Source organism: Prunus persica, chromosome G3 (genome assembly GCF_000346465.2).
Source record: "Prunus persica cultivar Lovell chromosome G3, Prunus_persica_NCBIv2, whole genome shotgun sequence".
Lineage (NCBI taxonomy): Eukaryota > Viridiplantae > Streptophyta > Magnoliopsida > Rosales > Rosaceae > Prunus > Prunus persica.
In genome coordinates, this window is record NC_034011.1 from 201,563 (window position 1) to 220,544 (window position 18,982).

At 36.9% G+C, this 18,982-nt stretch overlaps 3 protein-coding genes across 5 annotated transcripts; 2 read left to right on the forward strand and 1 right to left on the reverse strand.

Moving 5' to 3' along the window:
• On the forward strand, positions 1-2,323 carry LOC18788047. The gene is made up of 7 exons (XM_007221441.2): positions 1-221; positions 310-384; positions 478-535; positions 697-752; positions 1,049-1,111; positions 1,549-1,617; positions 1,743-2,323. Exons 1-7 carry the CDS (start codon positions 165-167, stop codon positions 1,995-1,997), a joined length of 633 nt encoding a protein of 210 aa, XP_007221503.1. The 5' UTR covers positions 1-164; the 3' UTR covers positions 1,998-2,323.
• On the reverse strand, positions 5,556-12,575 carry LOC18788037 (ABC transporter B family member 11). 2 transcript variants are annotated; one of them, XM_007221399.2, is made up of 13 exons: positions 12,442-12,575; positions 11,099-11,487; positions 10,745-10,799; positions 10,471-10,646; positions 10,125-10,346; positions 9,799-10,037; positions 9,079-9,604; positions 8,706-8,979; positions 7,607-8,496; positions 7,186-7,452; positions 6,777-7,040; positions 6,369-6,662; positions 5,556-6,247 (listed from the first exon to the last, which is right to left on the reverse strand). In XM_007221399.2, the coding sequence occupies exons 2-13, from the start codon at positions 11,414-11,416 to the stop codon at positions 5,885-5,887; spliced, it is 3,888 nt and encodes a 1,295-aa protein (XP_007221461.1). In that variant the 5' UTR covers positions 11,417-11,487; positions 12,442-12,575; the 3' UTR covers positions 5,556-5,884. The 2 variants fall into 2 exon arrangements, with proteins under 2 accessions (XP_007221461.1, XP_020414671.1); XM_020559082.1 differs by lacking the exon at positions 12,442-12,575 and adding an exon at positions 12,179-12,425.
• On the forward strand, positions 17,274-18,982 carry LOC18787996 (two-pore potassium channel 5). Of its 2 annotated transcripts, XM_020560719.1 has the most exons (3): positions 17,274-17,721; positions 17,785-18,453; positions 18,592-18,982. In XM_020560719.1, exons 1-3 carry the CDS (start codon positions 17,387-17,389, stop codon positions 18,737-18,739), a joined length of 1,152 nt encoding a protein of 383 aa, XP_020416308.1. In that variant the 5' UTR covers positions 17,274-17,386; the 3' UTR covers positions 18,740-18,982. The 2 variants fall into 2 exon arrangements, with proteins under 2 accessions (XP_020416308.1, XP_020416307.1); XM_020560718.1 differs by having other exon boundaries at positions 17,274-18,453.

Genomic DNA, 18,982 nt, shown 5'->3' on the forward strand with positions numbered 1-18,982 from the left:
TCTTTAAAAAATTGTTAAATGTTTGTTCGTTAATTACAGGCGTGTAGGTGTAGCAATAGAAATAGACAGAACAGAACAGAAAAAGCTTATGGTTGTGGAAGCAAAAGACCCAAAAATCTCATAGCCAAAGGCAAAAGAATTGTGACTTTTTAGGATTCTGAGAAATGGATGACGATTTCACACGCCCGCCCCGGCTTATGAGCTTCGTTTCTGAGGAACAGGTACTGGAACTACTGTTATCTCTCCGAAAACCCTAAAAATCCTGTTGATCAATGATGATAATGCGTGCATTTCTCTGATTTTTGACAGTTGGATGAAGCAAAGAGAACAAGGGGCGAACGGGTTGAGGATGGCACTGCCCAGAGAGACAGACCTCTTTTCGAGGTTCTCCTTTACTTTTTTTCGTTCTCTGAATTTAATTAAAATCCCTCTCATCTGTTTGGCCCATGAAAAAAACCTTGTTTCTATTCAATGCAGATTTTAAAAGAAAATAAAGATAAGAAGGATGCAGAGTTCAATGAACGTTTCAAGCACAGTGAGTGCTCAAAGCCCAAACTTTCATTTCTTTCAATACTTGTATGAAAATGAGATGACCCTTTCTTTGGCCTCCATTGCATTTTGTCTGATGAAAAACAGGCGAAGGATTTTGCTATTGCTCTGTGCTCAGAGCTCACTCACTTTTTTTGCTCTTTGCAGGACCACCCAAAGCCTTGGATGATGATGAGACCGAGTTCCTTGATACTTTAGAGAATGTGAGACAACACTCTATGTTTCTTAGTCATCCATGTCATCAGTGTTATTTCCAGTTCATTTGAAACATTTACTTGTTGCATATAAAGTATATATATGGATTTTCACTTCCTAATAGGAATTTGTAGTTTGTAGAGGTAGTTAAGTAGGATATGTTCACTGGAGTCTTACTTTCTCTTCTTTAATTTCAAAACATTGATAACTACTGTTGGGTGAAGCAGTTAGACAGTCAAGTTAGGTCCACAGCTGAGATACTGCATATTATCACACGTGTTATTTTCTTTACATTGTTTTTCAGTCAAGGAAGGAATATGAGCGAAAGATTGCAGATGAGGAAGCCCAACAACTTCTGAGTTTCCAGGTTTGTTTTCCAACCATCTTGGAATAGTTTGACTACTTTTACTTTCCAAGGTGTTTTGTTTGAGGTTTACTTCTTTTCAGAAAAAGAAATGTTTAAGGTTTTTCTTTATTTATTTTTCTTACAGTATGCTAGAATTTGGCAGTTTCAAAGCTTTTTGGATTATCTTTAAGCTCTCTATTTAATTTGGTAAAGCTCGTGAGAAGCAAAACTTTATAGAATATAGTTAGCAGTCCATCTGGCTAGCATATACTTAGTACTTACCTCTATGTGTTCATGTTTATGCATGTGCTTCTGGGATTTAAGAGCTTTCATCTGTTGAAATTCAAGTATGCATGATTATTCTCACACCATATTGGGACCATAGCCATAGAGTTAGTTTTTCAAGATAAAATTCTTCTTGGGCGTCAGAATTTTTTTACACCAGTTGTTCTTATCAGGCAGCCGTGGTAGCAAAGTCTAGCATTGTACAAGAGCTTCAGGAAACACCTTCTGTTCCTATAATACAGGTTGGTATCTCAACATGAGGAATATGAGAGTGAGCGAGGAGAGATACCATCTCCCACTGTTTTGTGGTGATTGTGATGGTTAGAAGTTTTAGTTTACATTTCTGAACAAAACCTTCTGCTCGCAGGAACAGAAATCAGCTGGGAAGAGGAATCCACCTCCTCGTCCATTAGGTATGATTATTAAGGTGAAGCCACAAGCAAAGAAAGCTAAAATTGATCAGGGAGGTGGTGAAGAACCCACAAACACAGTGACAACCCCACATGTAGATACAGACAAAAGTTTAGAGGTAATGAAGACACCTAATAGTGATACTGATAAGTCCAGTGTTGTTGCGAAGACAGGCCTTGTTTCCTATAGTGACGAGAGTGAAGATGACTAGCAGTTTTGTTCTCTTTATCTTTAAGGAGCGATTAATATTGATTGAACTACTTTTTTTCTTTCCTTGCCTTTTGATTTTCAATATACACAGTAAGAAAAGCGGGATTTAGGATTATCTATTCCACCTTAAATTTATAAAATATGTATTGCGATGGAGAAGAAAAAGAACATATAAAAACTTAGAGTAGGATATGATTTATGACATGGTCTTTAAAAGGCGTCAAACACAAGCTCATATTTCATTGTATATGGCATGCCTCAGTCAAAATTATATAAATACTCAAGGATATCAAGTTTAATGTATTATAAGTGAATTATTTTCTGTTATGGAGGCAGGGCCAGCCCTTAGGGGAGTCCAGTGAGGCAGTTGCTGTGGACCCAAAATATTTTATCTTGGCAAGGACTCCCATTTGTGTTTAACCTTATATTACCTTAGGCAAAAAAGGAAAAAAAGCTGAAGGAGCTTAAGGAAAATAATTTGATGTTTACTTAAACCTCAAATAGAAGCCCTCAATCCAAGTCGAAATTCTACAGCATGAATCATTGACTACTCATGTCTTTCGACTTTAACTGCATGGATTGCTTACATAACATTATGGTCATACTTTTTACAGTTGTTGCATAAGGAAGTTTTTCAAAGTTGAAATTGATAAGTCTTACCGTGACTGCTATATCACAAGAAAGATTGAATTAGTTAGCTATTTATCCATGGAAAAAGGCATGATAGAAGAATATGTAGCATTTTTATTAATTATGCTGCTAAAAATGCAAGAAGAGCAGTTCATTTCTTTTTTGTTATTCTATATTTGATTTATTTTTGTCTTGTTAGATTTCTCCAAAAACAAAAAATGAGGTCAACTTTTATCTTGTGAGTTCTTGTAATGATTTTTTGTGACTTTATATAAGCAAATTTAAGAAATTATAAATTGAAGGAAATTGTTTTGATGCCTCCATTTCTTCGGGAAATATTCAAATTAATTTTTTTTTTTTTCTTTAAACATGTATGGAGTCATCCTAGATAGATTGTGCGCTACTTATGAGGGTTGGAGGTCACAATTGGGTTACTGATGCCTTTTTCTTTCCATGCATTCCTATCCGTTTTTCATTTTTTTCAATTTTCTTTTTTATTCAACTCATTGTTGTCACCTGCTCAGTTCCATTGAGTGGACTCGGATGAAGATGATTTGGATTATGTGTTGGAAGATGGGCCCTGGAACAATAAGGGCTTATCATCTCTCTTTAAAGGGGGCGCTCATGTTTTAATTCTAGTAATTCTAGGTTGGATAAATGAGCTCTTTGGGTCAGATTTCCTTCCCTTTGCATTTGTGGGAGAAGTTTTCTTGCTAAGCTGGTTGAGGTCATAGGTCGTGTTGTTATGGTCGATCAAGCTTTCTTAGATAGGGAGTATTAATTTTTATGCTAGTGTGTGTTGTTGTGCCTCTTAGGATATTCTAGTCATTTGTTTGATGAAAGACTGTGATAAATAATTCGAGAACATTTTCTGTTAGTCCCAAGACTTTCTGGCAATCCTAATTCTTAACAGAGGATGTTAAGATAGTGTGGTGAAGATATTAATGTGCATGAGGTGATACTTGTGTTCCCTTAGCTGCAGTCTGTTCCTGTGGACAGGGCCATTAAAAAACCAGAGCTTGTGGATGTTTCTCTGTGGATCCACCAAGAGAGATCTCTTTCTCTTGAATGAACATGTGTTTATAGGCATGTGTCCAGCTGCTAGAAAATCATAGACTCTTGATGATTTTCCACGTGTTTTGGTTTCTTGAGGTCTCGTAAGCCTCTTAGGCAAGTTAAGGCAGTTTGGACAACTGAACAAGCTCCATTGCCATCTGAAGTAAATATGTTTCCTAATTTTCCAACCAAGGCAAATATTGTGGAGCTTCTTGTGCACGAATCTCTTCATGGTGGGATTGGTTCTGTTATGCATTTGGGTATAATTCCTTTGAAAATCTATGCCTATATTGATGATTATGGATTGGTGTTTGGAAGGGACCCCTTCTAGAACCTTTGAGTTTCTATTATGGTTATGGAACCTTTCGTTATTTGCATTGTTGATGTTGCTGGTCCTCTTGCTTATCCGAGTCTGTTAAACTTTTAAACATGGTGGGTGCTCCTCCTGAATTTAGGATCCTTAGGAAAAGGATATGGGTGATTTGATGGAGGGTTGTTCCCAACATGAATTTTTTCTTGTGTGTCTAAATGGACTGGCAAAGTTTGTGGATAAATATCGTAATCAAGGAGTATTTTGTTTGGACGCTCGTGTGAAGAATAAAGGTAGGACTTGCATTATAGTTCTGTCTCAGAATGCTAATTTTCCGAACAGTGTTAGGAGGATACCTTTTGTTTTCATATGGGCGGAAGCTATCTAAGCTAAGGTGACAACTGTTTCCGTTCAAGCCTCAAGGCAATTTAATGTGGTTACAGAATGAGTGAGGGTTTTAAGCAAGTGTTTGAAGATGCTTTGGATAGTTCATCCTGGATCAAGGAAATACGTATACGTATGCTTTGGACGACTCTTCTGCAAGTTGTGCTTGTTTTTTAACATTTTTACATGGATTGTTATAATTTATCCTGTGTATAACTTAATAGACGTTTGAGAGAAGTGTCTCTTGTCCCGTAGACTCTGTACAAGTCGAAGTGGATTATGACATATACTAATACTGTGCAAAACTCTACATCATTTATTTATTTATTATTTATTTATCATGTATAATATATTATATAAGGTGGAAGGAAGAAATGGAAAGCAGACTTTTCAATTGCGGTGGGACAGCGAAGCAAACAGATAGCTTGCTTGGAATGCAAAGAGTAAATTAATTAGTACTGTTAAACATCTCATCTTACCAATAATCCCGGTGTTTATTCACGACAATGACACAGATTCGAATTTGATATTATGGGTTTTGTTTGGGGTCGTCATGCGTGACGTTTCATTTTGGTATCGGCATGCTCTTGTTGACTATCCATGATCCATCCACACATTGGAATTGAAGCTTGGAAACCAATAATAATAATAACACACACAGAAACAGAGAGCCAGCCACCAAAACAAGAGAGAGTTGACAATCCATAAATATCATCCAAAAGTTGCAAACTCAAAAGGTTGATTACTCATCCTGACTTGAAGCGGGAGTTGAGCAAAAACGAGTGGATAAGTTGCATTTCATTGTTGAAAATGCAACCTATCCACCTATGACGTGAGTTTTAGAACTAAAATGAGCTTGATTACACGTGGCCAAATTTAAAACAAGTTTTGTCGAAAAATGTATGGATGATAAAAACCTTATATTATATCGTAATATTATTTAACTACTTAATTGGAGCAATTTTTTTCAATTATTTCGTGTCTATTATACGTGACGGTTTGAAATATCAATTGACTTTTTCCTTTTCTTTTTTAACTAAAGAGCTCTTTTTTTTTTTTTTTTTTTTTTTAAAGTGACTTCTAGAAGAGATGACAACTACATGAAATAGAGTAAAATTCACTTGCAATTGCTCTCAAACTATTTTGAAAGGATTTGAGAATGAAAAAACAAACTTCGAATTGAAATCTTAAAAAATGTAAGGAATTCATTTATTTTCAAACAAGTATACCATTTTTTTAAAAACAAAAAACTATTTGCCATGCCACATCAAATAGCAGTTTTAGTCTTCCTACTACTTATTCATCTACTAGAAGATATATTAAATACATTGATTATACCACAAAAAATTAATACACACAAGCCAGAAAGAAGGAACATAACTATTTGCCTAATTGGAAAAGAGTGGTGGGGGAGTGTTGGCAATGCCATTTTCTCTCTAGTCTTTGGTGAGAAAAGGTGGCAGTTTTGACGAAAGCATTACAGAGGAAAAGACAAGTGTGCAAGGGGCTCATGTAGTTGAAGTTGAAGCGCTAATGTGAAGAGCAACCAAGGATGCATAAAATCCCTCTGTGATGTTAATCAAAGTATCATGCTTGCCTTTCTCTACGATAACTCCATTTTTAACCACTGCAATCACATCAGCATTCTTGATTGTGGATAGTCGATGGGCAACCACCACCGTGGTCCGGTTTACCATCACTTTGTCTAATGCATCTTGAACTACTCTCTCAGATTCAGCATCAAGTGCACTTGTAGCTTCATCCAACAGTAATACCTTAGGGCTCTTGATGATAGCACGTGCGATGGCTACACGTTGCTTCTGCCCCCCAGACAATTGCACTCCACGTTCTCCTACTACGGTGTCATAGCCCTGCATAATGCATTAGGATTAATGTTGCAGCAATAAGAACATTGTAAGTTTATAACAAGACAAGGTCAGCTCAGTTTAGTTGTATGTGTCTACAAATTATTAACTTCATCAATGTTCTAACCTGGTGTAAGCTACTAATGAACTTGTGGGCATTGGCCAACTCTGATGCAGCTATAATTTCTGCCTCAGTTGCTTCCCCATCTTTTCCATAAGCGATGTTGGCACGGATGGTGTCATTAAATAAAACAGGTTCTTGGCTCACAAGCCCCATCTGCTGCCTCAACCATTTCAATTGAAATTTCCCAAGTTCAGTTCCATCAAGTGTGATATGACCTGAATCCGGATTATAAAATCTTTGCAACAATGCTACCACTGTGGATTTTCCACTCCCACTTTCTCCGACCAGGGCAACTGTCTGCAAAAGAGATTCACAAACACAGCCACAACATTAAGACTAAAACTTTATCAACGTGTCATCAAATTTAAATAAAAAATAAATTGAAACCCAATTCAATGATGAAATTTTTACCTTGCCACAATGAATAGTTAAACTGAGGTCTCGGAAAATCTGTATATCTGGCCTAGATGCATATGTAAAGCTTACATGGCGAAGCTCAATCTCTCCCTTTACATTATCCAATTTCACACCTGACTCGTCACTTGGGTCTATCTTTGACTTGCGGTCTATTATTGCAAATATGGAAGCAGCAGCAATCCTGGCTTTGTTAGTATCTGGGGCAAAGGAGCTTGATTGAGAAATTCCCGTAGCTGCCATGGTCAAAGCAAAGAAAACCTGCAAGCCAAACACACAAATGATATTCAACTACACATGCTTTGGTGTCAAAAAAATTGGTAGGCAATGAATCAGGTCAGATGCCAATTCTGCATGTTTCCAAAACTTTAGGATTGGCATTGATAGATATGGAGGGAATAATTACTTGGAAAACATCAGCAAATGTTGTTTTTCCAGCCTCAACAAGTTTAGCTCCAGCATAGAAACTGGTTGCATAGACACAAAACAGGAAGAAGAAAGATATCCCAAATCCTAATCCACTGATCAAGCCTTGTCTTTTTCCTGCCGCCGTAGGACCTTCACATTTCCTTCTGTATAGTTCCATTACCTTTTCTTCAGCACAGAAAGAAGCAACTGTTCTTATGCTCCCAACTGCGTCATTAGCAACTTGGCTTGCTTCCTCATACATCAACTGCAACCATTTAATTATACATCTTGATGAAACATATAAGAAAGAAGGAATTTGAATTCACAAGTTATGAAATGTCCTTGTAATTCAGAAATATAGATAATCTCTGACTGTATGTAAATTACAGATTTTACTTTCAGGGACCTTTAGATCATACCTTTGCATCTGCACTGAATCCTCTCATGAATTTTGCTTGAACATATCCATTAACTCCAATAAGAGGAATCAATGCGAGGATAATAAATGCCAGCTGCCAACATGCAACAAAAGCAATGACCAAACCTGCAATTGCGGTCGCAATGCTATTAACTATTTGAGCTAGTGCATCTCCAACTAGGGCTCGCACTGTTGCCGCATCTGCTGAGAGCCTTGCACCAATGGCACCACTTGAGTTCTCAGGCTCATCAAACCACCCAACCTCCATGTTAACCACTTTCTTAAAACACATCAACCTGATACGTTCAATTAACTTACTACCAGCAACAGAAAAGAAATATCCTCGTCCTGGGATCGCTAGTAATGATGCCAAACCAAGGGTAATAAACATTAATGCCCAAAACTCTGAATCTTTCTTTTGTTCATGAGGTGGTTCATAGAAAGTCTTTATTACCCTGGAAATAAGCACACCAAAAATTGGAAGTATAACACCATTGCCCATTGCAGCTACAGTCCCAATAAGAAGCACTGGAATCTCGGGCTTGTTGAGGGCAGCAAGGCGGCGAAGTGAGATCTTTGGAGGTTGCTCTAATTCCTTGGCAGGGGCTTCTGGGTCTGCCATTGTATTGTCCCTTACACTACCCATGCTACCAAGTCCTGTGGGTAAACCAAATGAGACTGAAAATGAGTGGCGGCTGCTATTTCCTAGAGAGGAGTTCCGACTTATGGATCTTACTAACGACATCCTTTGACTCGACTGTCTAAAAGATTCCGTAGTTATTTCAGATTTGTTCTGAGATTCTGCTGTTTGTTCTGATCGATTGTTTTCTTGCAAGCGTATAAGTTGAGAGTATGCTCCTTCAGGATCCTTGAGCAACTCTGAGTGTGAGCCTGATAAATTGACAAACATATTGTTAATTGATATGATGTCTACCCATACATGTCATGAAATAATCAGAGTTGATTGTGCAGAAATTATGAGATAGTGTGAACAGAACAGAATAATTTGGCTGCAACATCTCCAACCAATGGGTGGGAATGGGAAATATATGCTTTCTATAGCTCTATGCACAAGAATAAAAATAATGTGCTATGCGTACCTTTTTCAACCATCTTTCCTTTATGAATGACAGCAATTGTATCTGCATTCCTCACTGTGCTCAAACGATGAGCAACAATAACAGTTGTTCGGTTCACCATAATCCTATCCAATGCTTCTTGAACTATCCTCTCAGATTCTGCATCAAGTGCACTTGTAGCTTCATCCAGAAGTAATATTCGTGGATCTTTCAAAATTGCTCTTGCTATAGCAATTCTCTGCTTCTGGCCACCAGACAGCTGAGTCCCATGCTCACCGACCATGGTGTCAACCCCCTGAACACGAAATATGAAAGTCCAAAGTGAACTCATATTCTTATGATCATGCATACAATTACAAAGTTCAGTAAAAATGAGCTACAACTTAATTAGAACCTGAGGCAGTTTATCAATAAATTTAGCGGCATTTGCACGTTCAGCTGCTGCTTTTATCTCTTCAAGGGTAGCACCATCCTTTCCATAGGCAATATTTTCCTTAATGCTTGATGCAAACAGTACAGGTTCCTGGCTGACAAGACCAATTTTATTCCGAATCCATTTGAGCTGAAATTCTTTTAGGTTTATACCATCTATCAAAACTTCACCAGCTCGTGGATCATAAAATCTCTCTATCAGACTGATGACTGTTGACTTCCCACTTCCACTTTGTCCAACCAGAGCTGCGGTGGTGCCACTAGGGATATAAAGGGAGAACCCGTCGAATATTTGTTCTTCTGGTCTGGCTGGATAACTGAAATAAACCTCTCTCAACTCTATATCTCCACGAATGTCATCCAATATCCTTCCTCTTTCGTCATAAGCATCAATCTCTGGCTTCCTACTGATAGTCTCAAACATCTTAAATGCTGCAGCTTGACCAGCAGCAAATGCACTCAAGCACGGTGATGCCTGCCCCAGAGACCTGACTCATCCAAATTCCAAAAGCAAGATATAAGCTTTTCTAAGAGAAAAAAAAAAAACCAAAAGATTCACTTTTATACATGCACTTGCATATGCATGTGGGTATCTAAATTCAAGCATAAAGGAAAGAAGGTTTGATAGCACAGGTGTCAGGTACTATAATAGCAAAAAGAAAAAATTAAGAATGGAGCTTACATGGATCCAGTCAAAACAGCAATAATCACATTCAACACATCACCCCCGGAATATCCTTTGTCCCTTATCATTCTTGAACCAAACCATACAGCCAAGGCATAAGAACTGAACACAACTAGCATAACCATGCCAAGACCTACTCCAGCAGCTATACCTTCATGAACACCTGATTTGTAAGCATCTCCAAGATATTTGTTGTAACTTGTTATAGCTTGCTTCTCGCCGGTAAAGGATGCAACCTGTATAGGAAGAAAAAGGGTAAACATCATACTCTTGGTCAAATAAACAGCAATTGTTCCAATAGTTCTAAGGAAAATGGGACATACAGTTCTAATGGAGCCTATCGTCTGTTCAACTACATTTGATGCTTTTGCATAAGCACTTTGCCCACGGGTTGCCATCTTGGTTATAATGATGGACATAGCTGCACCCGATGCCACAAGCAGAGGAATAGAGGACAACATGACAAGGGTAAGAAGCCACCCTTTGATGAATGCTATTATAAACCCTCCGACGAATGTTGAAAGCAGCTGTACAAATTTTCCAACCTGCACAAACAAGCACACGTATATAACCCCATGGTTGCATTATAAGAACAAATTTCAAGGTTTCTATTCTTCCTGGTGTGATTTTTTTGTTTTTGTTTTGGTAATTGTGTGGCCAGCATAGTACCTTCTCACCCATGGCATCTTGTATGAGAACAGTGTCGCCAGACATTCTCCCAACGACCTCTCCAGTGTTTGTTTCCATATCAAAGAAACCAACATCTTGTCTCAATATTGTTTTCAAATACAAACCCCTTATCCTTGCAGCTTGCCTTTCCCCTGTTACCATCCAGCAAGCGACCTCTGATGAACAAGAAATACAAGGTTTATCAGTTCACATACCTGATATATAGAAGAATTTCTCTATGCATTAAAAAATTATGTGATTATGATATACTTACGAAGAGTTGCTGCCACAGCTGCCCCGATGGCCAAATAGACAAATTTTAGAGAGACCTAAAATTTCCCAAGATAAGTAAGTGATTATCAACATGTTCACTTTAACAACTTAGAAAATCAATAGAGGAAGGGAGTATGTTATAATTATGAAATGAATACCCTGAAAAAAATTGAATACAAAAAATAGAAGAAAAAAAAAAACACACACACACACATGAGCTCCAGAAATCAATGGGATTTTCTGGAACTTACATATTTCACCTCATAAAAGGAGTTCATAGTGTAACTGAAAAAGTTAAACTAAAAGTTTTTCTGGTGATGAAGATTAAATCTAAGCTTGTGCAGCATAACTTTACCTTGGAAACAACACTAACTATGTCTGTATTGTTTTGATTATTTCCAAAAGAATTAATCATCTCCCCAAACAATATCGTCATGAGGGGCATACATGAACCATTCCCAATGGCACCAATTGTGCCGAAGAGCATCAAGATATAATCAGTCTTATCTGCAAATGAGAATAGCTTGAAAAATGGAATTTTTTCATTTTTCTCATCTCCATTGCTCTTGTCTGAGCCTTGATGGTCCCCGTTCGTGCCTTCTACTTGGTTTTTTAATGTGGTCTCCTCATGCTCTTGAGGTGTACCACCATTGACACCATTTTCCCCGGCCATATTACAAACCACAAGAATTTGTCTCAGTATTCAGATGCTCTATGCTTGAGTACTTATACCTCAATCTGCACCTGCATAAGAACAAGTCTGTTAGTGGAAAAAATCAGAAGCTTAAAAGCCAAGCCGGCAAAGTTGAGCTGGCGGTGTTAAAGAACCAGCTAAGGATCTGAGACCAACAAAATGATAATTTAAAAGGGAGTTCATTCAGGACATGACTAATTCCGCATCTACAAGCAGGCCTGAAATTAAAAAAATACAGCAGAGGATTGACACGGCATCTCCTTCCTGACATGGATTGCTTGAACTATTCACTAGACAACAGAAGACACAAAAACTAATCTTCCAAAGATTCAACATTACACATGTGTCTTTTCTCCAAAGCACTCAACAACAGAGAGTGCGCAGAATTAAGAAGTTACAAATCTACGTTAGTTTCGTTGAAAGTCGGACAAAAGCAGACTGTAACAGTAGCAGAATGTTTAGATCCCACAAAGTGAATTGGTGAAGGTCCTCAATTAAGAATCAGAGAATCTAGCAGCTATTTAATTCCACAAAGTACAAAATCCATTACTTTAACAAGGAAAAATCCGCTTCCGACAGCAAATTTCGTTAGGAAAAAAAAAAAAACAAAACTTCAACCACAAACAAACAAGCAAACAAAACGATCCCAGAAGACTAGAAAAAAGGGTATTTTCTTGTTTTCCCTCAAGAGGCAAAACCAAAACTAAAACGTTGGTAGAAGATGTTTATGGACTATGATACCAAAAAGAACAAAAAAGGCTGAAACTTTGTTCCGTTGCTGACAGAATCAAATCTCTGCAACTCCGTGCATCCATAAAATCAGAGACTCTCTCTGCCAATCCAAACCATGGAGGCCATCATTAACAACACAGTGGCAAAGTACCATCGCGAAACCCAATAGAACCAATACATTTATAGCAGTAATAGAAAGTACCATTACAACCCATATGCCAAAAACAGAAAACAGAGCAAGAAAAATGAGATATTTTAGACAGTCACTTTACCAAAAGCCAAAACCCCAAAAGGGGTATCTTGAAGTTGAAGGCTTAAAGTCACGGAACCAGCTTCTGGGACTCTCGAGGTGCTTTTGACAAATTGCACTGTGAGTTTGAGCTGTTTCAAGCACATTTATGCGCTCTGTTATTGCTTACAGCGCAAGCTTTTTTATAATTATTCATATGGTAGACATCAAGTGAAGCCAAAAGCTGTGCATTTGGTCAAAGCGCCCAACTATAACTTTGTCAACCAAAATCATACTCGTTGTTTGCTAGTAGTGTTACACATCGAAACTTCGCTTTCCACGAAACTCTTTTTTTTTTTTTTTTTTTTTTTTTAATTATTTTATTTTATAAAATTTACACCTATCTCCTAAAAAACGAAGCTTTCATCATTTATTTTTTGAGTATTTTTTTCCCTCTCACCCTCTTTCTTGTTGGGGTCCAGTCTGAGGTATAAAATGTTTATTTTTTGTTGTTTCTTTTGATAAATGAAGTAACTTACTAACTTGTATGGAATAAAATATCGACACTCTTAAGAATCCAACCACCACCACCACCACCACCACTTACCAAACACCAATAAAAATGTATTCTTTTCAAGTCTAGTAGAAGGGGATATGAGGGGCGACTTAATCCACAGGGGAGAGACCTTAAAAGGGCAAATTTTTCTTTAGCAAAATAAATGATAATAATAAAAAGCTAACAACAATTAGTTTTTGTTTCTTAAATTTCTGAATAAGTAAAACTAAGGCGGTATATTCAATTGAGATTTTAAAAGATTTTTTAAAATATTTAAAAATTCAAGGGTATTCAATTATGATAAAAAATTCTTAGTGTATTTAATTTCGATTTTTTAAAATCTATTCAAATTTAGATATATTCAATCATGACTTTAAAAGACTTCATAATTAAAAAATTATTGACTTTAAAGGAAAGGGAAAAATTGGTGGATTTTGATTATCATGGGTATCACCACCATGTCACCACCACCTTGACATAGTCATTCCCATCACCACCATCCCCACTACCACCACCCTCGCCGCTGTCATTAGAAAAGTTAATATTTTGATCTTAAATTTAAATTGAATGGAAATCAAATAAATGGGTCTAGCTTTTTGTAGAATTGTAATTGATTATAACTTTTCAATGGCAAATATATTTTCCAAGTTTTGGAGAGCATGCGGCATTAGAATTGGACTTTCAATGCTCCGGCTATTTTTTTTTTTATATTTTATTTTATACAAGTGATAGTTTGGGAGATTGAAAAGAAGTGGGGGCTATATCAGCTAACGGAACTTCTCTCAAATTTGACGGAATCGCTTACGTGAGACATTTAATGAAAATATAGATGGTATATTAAGACATTTCAAAGAATAGATCCATAAATGCAAGGTGGAGTCTGTTGGAAAAAATTTCCCTACATGTATGATTTATTTACGATAATCAAATTGACACGATGCAATGGTTTTTCAATTTGAGTCATGTCGATGTCATTTTAAGTAAGGCTCTTCAACATAAATGTGTGTAGGATGTCAAAATTTCAACATAAAATATATATATTTCATGATTAATTATTTAATGCGTGTAATGGTCTTCTAGAGCCTCAAATTTAGTTGAAGAAATATGAATGAAATTGAGGGTTTTTAATGCGTCATCTCTTCAAGGAAGTTAGGACGTCTTGTACATTAAAAACTTTAATTGAGATGCATTATATTTTATTAATTCGAACTCTCTATTCGTAAAGTTTTGCATTATATTAGTGATTCTTAAAAAGCACCATATTCATCAATTTATTATATCGCAATAAGATGTCTTAATAATTTACGGTTTATTTAATTTTTTTCAATATTGATCCAAGAATGAAGACTTAAAAATGTTGAATGAGCCCTATGCATTCGGATATATACTACTGGCTGTGCATGGATTTTGCATATATAATATATATATATATATATATAATACAGTAAGACACAAGTGTGAATATAATAAGAAAAAACTACACTTTCACACTTGTATATATAAATTAGAATATTTGATAATCAAGTAACAGCCAACTTTGACTTTGCACAATATTTAGTTGGTAGGAGTCTAGTCGGACTTGGCCCCAATACCCAATAGGTTAGGTGATTTTCTCTTTTGCTTACAATCTTGGAGAAACTAAAAATTTAGGATATATATATGCACACCATACACACACAATTATTAGCTTCTAGAGTTACAAGGGAATCTGATTTTGGGATTTATTCTCTCGTTTTCAGCTATATATTTTAATTTTCTTCTCCCTCAGCATTATTTGTACGTATAATTGATGTTGTCTCATGATTTTTTGTATTTTCATTTTACTACAAGAAAAACAAAAAATAAAAGTCAGATCATAAGGAGTACGTACAAATGGACCGTTTCCAACTTCCATTTCATGAATATTCTGATTATAATAAAAAAGACAAAGAAAAATAGCTCCAATCCGTAGAATTAAGATAACACATGCTTTTCAATCAGACAGATGGATCGATCAATTCAGTTTAGTCCTTGCTTAATTAATTAGCACTCAAGAAATATGTGCTTAGTCAAGTTGATTAGAGCAGATGTACTTCTCATGCTGCACTCGAGTTCAAATTCCCCTAAACATAATCTATATTAGATTAAAATATAATATCGTTTTTATCCCAAAAAAATTAGTTAGTACTCAATCAAGGCTTAGTACTAATATTTTGCTTTCTTCTGGATTTTTGTCTTTCAGTTTGTTGCTTGTATCGAATTGGATCATTCTTTATTTTGTGTTGACTTTGCCTCTTTCTTGACTGTTTAACATGAGTGCTTTGCTCACAGTTTCAGACACAAAAAGATCAAAAAGAAAAAAAAATTTGGTGTCTTAGCATTTTCCAACCAAATAAATGGCTACAACTACAAGTAGAGCTAGAGGTAAACTCCAATCATGTCAGTTTTCTTTTTTCTTTTTCTCTTTGTTTGGTAAACTCCAACTATTGCTAATCATCGTTGGTTTGGTTATCAACAAGATTCAAGATCAACTCCATCCATGTGTATTTTAAGCTGCCAATGCCATATTCAAAATAAGAAAAGAAAAAAAGAAATCATTGCATAATTAGGGGAAATTTGCTACAATATTAAGTTGGCAATATTTAATAAGCTCATTTATTCATGGAGGTTGGTTGATTATAAATGCCTTCATGAATAAGTCAATACTGGGTCCAAAAACAGTTTTAACACTTCTTAGGCCGTCTCTAGGAGACTAGGAGGGTCCAATAAGCAATTGCCAAGGCTTTTGGCAATGGAGGGTCCAAAAGTGACACACAAGGCTTGTGGCATTAGAGGCTCTTGTCTATGACAAACTTTGATGTTCAATGCGAATCCACTGCATCTCAAATTGAGTCGTGCGGAGAAAAACAATCAATTTGCTAATAGGTGTCACGTGGGTTTAATAATAAAATGATACATACCCTACATTTTCTCTTGCACAGTGATTATCTGGTACTCGATATTAATCTACAATACTTGGTGCATTATTAATATTAATTTACAATATCTGATACATTGTTGATATCAATTTACAGTATCTAGTACATTATTAATTTACGATATCTGATACATTGTCGATACCAAATTACTCTACTTAATACGTTGTCAAATATTTAATCGATATTACTAAAGGTCGACCATACATGTAAAACACCAACAAAATATTAGCTATATATTAAGACACTTCCCTTTTAATTTTTCATGACGTGTTGTTGAGCTCTATACTGTGCTCAACTTTGAAAGGGGATTATAGGGAACCAAAGGTTTGGACTGACAGAGCCTTACTGCAAAGTTACGTCGAGAAATAGAAAAGCATCAATAAAATCGAAATTTATACGATAAATTAATGGTTTAGTGCCAAAATATTCACAGATTAAAAAAACAAAATTATCAACAATATTTCGGCGATGATTTATTTCAAGACATTGCTCTTAAGGTGAGTTGCTCAAGTTTTCAAGATTATAATATGTCCGACTAATCATGTGAATCCAATAATTGTAGCAAGCAATCATGTTCATAGCGTGATCTCAACAGCCTCCATTGCCACCACCTTTTTACTCTCTCTTTTCATTTTCAAGTTTTTTTTTTTTTTGCACTTTTGGGCCATAGAAGTCAATTCTCCTTTATTTTTCAATCTTGGAAGTTGGGTGCACGGTGCACCAATACCATTTTTGAAAGTTTATCGAATCACCCTTATTGACATAGAGTATTTTTGCTCATCACTCTAATTAAGGTGTACTCTCACCATTTTTCTCAATATTTGACACATATACATTGACATAATCATAATTACATAAATACAAAGCAAAGAATTAATTATAATTATACCAATGAACACATATCTAGTGTTAAGAATGATAATGAAAGTACGCTTTGGTAAAAGTCGTGAACATCTCCAACAGAGTTGTTATACTCTGATCCTTAGTCATTTTGGCTAAAATAAGGGCAAAACATAGCTCTATCAGACTTGCAATTTAACTCTCTATTTTTGAGAACTCCCTATTTAAGTTTAGTGGCTCTCTACATTTAGAGAGGAGGAGAGAGAAGTTGAGGGTTCTCTGTTTCTTCATCTCCTCTCTCCCTAGGCACACAACCCTTCCTCACCTCTTACTTTTAAAATTTTAAATGAACTTTTAGGTAGTTTGCAATAATTACTTTCTAACTATTTTAGCGAAAATTACTCTCCAGTAAATGTTCTCAGTCGTATTACCGCACAATAAATAAATAAATTTTCTCCATATATCTCGCTCTCGTTGAATAATTGGCGCGGGCCCCTTTGCCTAGTCTCAAACCTTTTTCTCTTTTTTTTTTTTTTAGAGTGAACAAAGTCTCAAACTTTAAGCAAATTTATAAACCAACACCTTATCTACACAGTACACTACCTCCAACGAGAATCTATTCCTTTTTTTCTCTGATGGAAAATGAACCTTTTCTCGGCTCCCAAACAGGGCCCCAACACCAACTCCAACCCATAATTGAAGACCATGATTTCTCATTCAAAATCGCTCCGTCTCTCAGCGACCCAACTCTGCTCATCTTCCAAGAGCCCCAGCAGCATCATGTACAGCAAGACCCACAGTCCTCCTCCTCCACCTCAACAACCCAATTCGGAGCCCCGAGTGCCCGCACCAAGAAACCGGGTACTCTCCACCGTTGCAAGACTGCCCCGGCCATGGCCGTCATGCGAGACCTCAAGCCAAAGACGACCCAAATCCCCAAACCACAGTCCGAGTCCAGCTCCATCATCAGGCAAGCCGTCTTCTTGCTCCTCATATATCTTTCTCTCGGTGTTGTAATTTACTCTTTCAACAGGGACAAATTTTCCGGCATAGAAACCCACCCGGTTGTCGACGCCCTCTACTTCTGTATAGTCACCATGTGCACCATTGGGTACGGTGACATTGCACCCACAACACCATTCACGAAAATTTTTGCTTGTGTGTTTGTGCTTTTTGGGTTTGGTTTTATTGACATCTTGCTAAGTGGGGTTGTCAATTTTGTGCTGGACTTGCAAGAAAATATGATCTTGACCGGAATTCAAATGGGCCAGGCTCAGGCTCAGGCTCAGGCTCACTCTCATCGCTTTTCCGCTAGGGACTATATTGTTGATGTGGCAAAGGGCAGGATGAGAATCAGGCTCAAGGTTGGTCTGGCGCTTGGAGTGGTGGTGTTGTCCATTGGCATGGGAGCTTTGGTTCTCTGTTTTGTGGAGAATTTGAATTGGATTGATTCTATTTACTTGTCAGTTATGTCGGTTACGACGGTTGGGTACGGGGACAGGGCCTTCAAGACTGTTCAAGGGAGGCTCTTCGCTGCGGTGTGGCTTCTGTTTTCGACACTGGCGGTGGCTCGGGCGTTTATGTATTTGGCAGAGGCCAGAGTGGACAAAAGACATAGGAGGATTATCAAGTGGGTTTTGGATCGGGATATCACTGTCCAGGATCTGCTTGCTGCCAACATCAATAACCATGGTTTCATCAGGTGGCTTTCCATAATCCCCTCGTATCTGTCATTTACATTTTCCAATTTTTAACTGTTAGCATCTTCAAAAAAAATTTAGAAGTAACCAATGATTTAGTATAACATCCCGACATTGTTTTGCTCCAATGCTTATTTCAGTAAATCAGAGTATGTTATTCACAAGCTTAAAGAGATGGGAAAGATAGGGGAGAAAGATATATTGCAAATCTGCAATCAGTTCAGTAAGCTTGATCAGAACCACTCCGGGAAGATAACACTGCCTGATCTCTTGGAGAATCGCTTGTAAACTGCACAAACTTAAAACTGGTTTCTGCTCTTTTCAGAGGGGAAGAAACAGCACTGATTTTCTCATTCTGGTGAAAGCATGGGGTGGAAGTATTGAAGAGGAAGCTGGGCCTGCGTCTTGCATATTCCTGGCAGAATATTCATTGAAGATTAATGCATTGCATGTAATCATGCCTTGTAAAAGATGAATTGTATAGACAATTTGACCATAGTAAGAAGTTCATCTTCTTTTTTTTGCCCTTTC

Coding starts and splice junctions, on each gene's coding strand:
- LOC18788047 (XM_007221441.2), top strand. CDS start 165: ATGGATGACGATTTCACACGCCCGCCCCGGCTTATGAGCTTCGTTTCT. Junction 385..477: donor GAGACAGACCTCTTTTCGAG/GTTCTCCTTTAC, acceptor TATTCAATGCAG/ATTTTAAAAGAAAATAAAGA. Junction 1,112..1,548: donor AACAACTTCTGAGTTTCCAG/GTTTGTTTTCCA, acceptor TGTTCTTATCAG/GCAGCCGTGGTAGCAAAGTC.
- LOC18788037 (XM_007221399.2), bottom strand. CDS start 11,416: ATGGCCGGGGAAAATGGTGTCAATGGTGGTACACCTCAAGAGCATGAG. Junction 7,041..7,185: donor CATTTGCTGATGTTTTCCAA/GTAATTATTCCC, acceptor TTTGGCTTGCAG/GTTTTCTTTGCTTTGACCAT. Junction 6,248..6,368: donor TCATTAGTAGCTTACACCAG/GTTAGAACATTG, acceptor TGCATTATGCAG/GGCTATGACACCGTAGTAGG.
- LOC18787996 (XM_020560718.1), top strand. CDS start 17,387: ATGGAAAATGAACCTTTTCTCGGCTCCCAAACAGGGCCCCAACACCAA. Junction 18,454..18,591: donor AATAACCATGGTTTCATCAG/GTGGCTTTCCAT, acceptor TGCTTATTTCAG/TAAATCAGAGTATGTTATTC.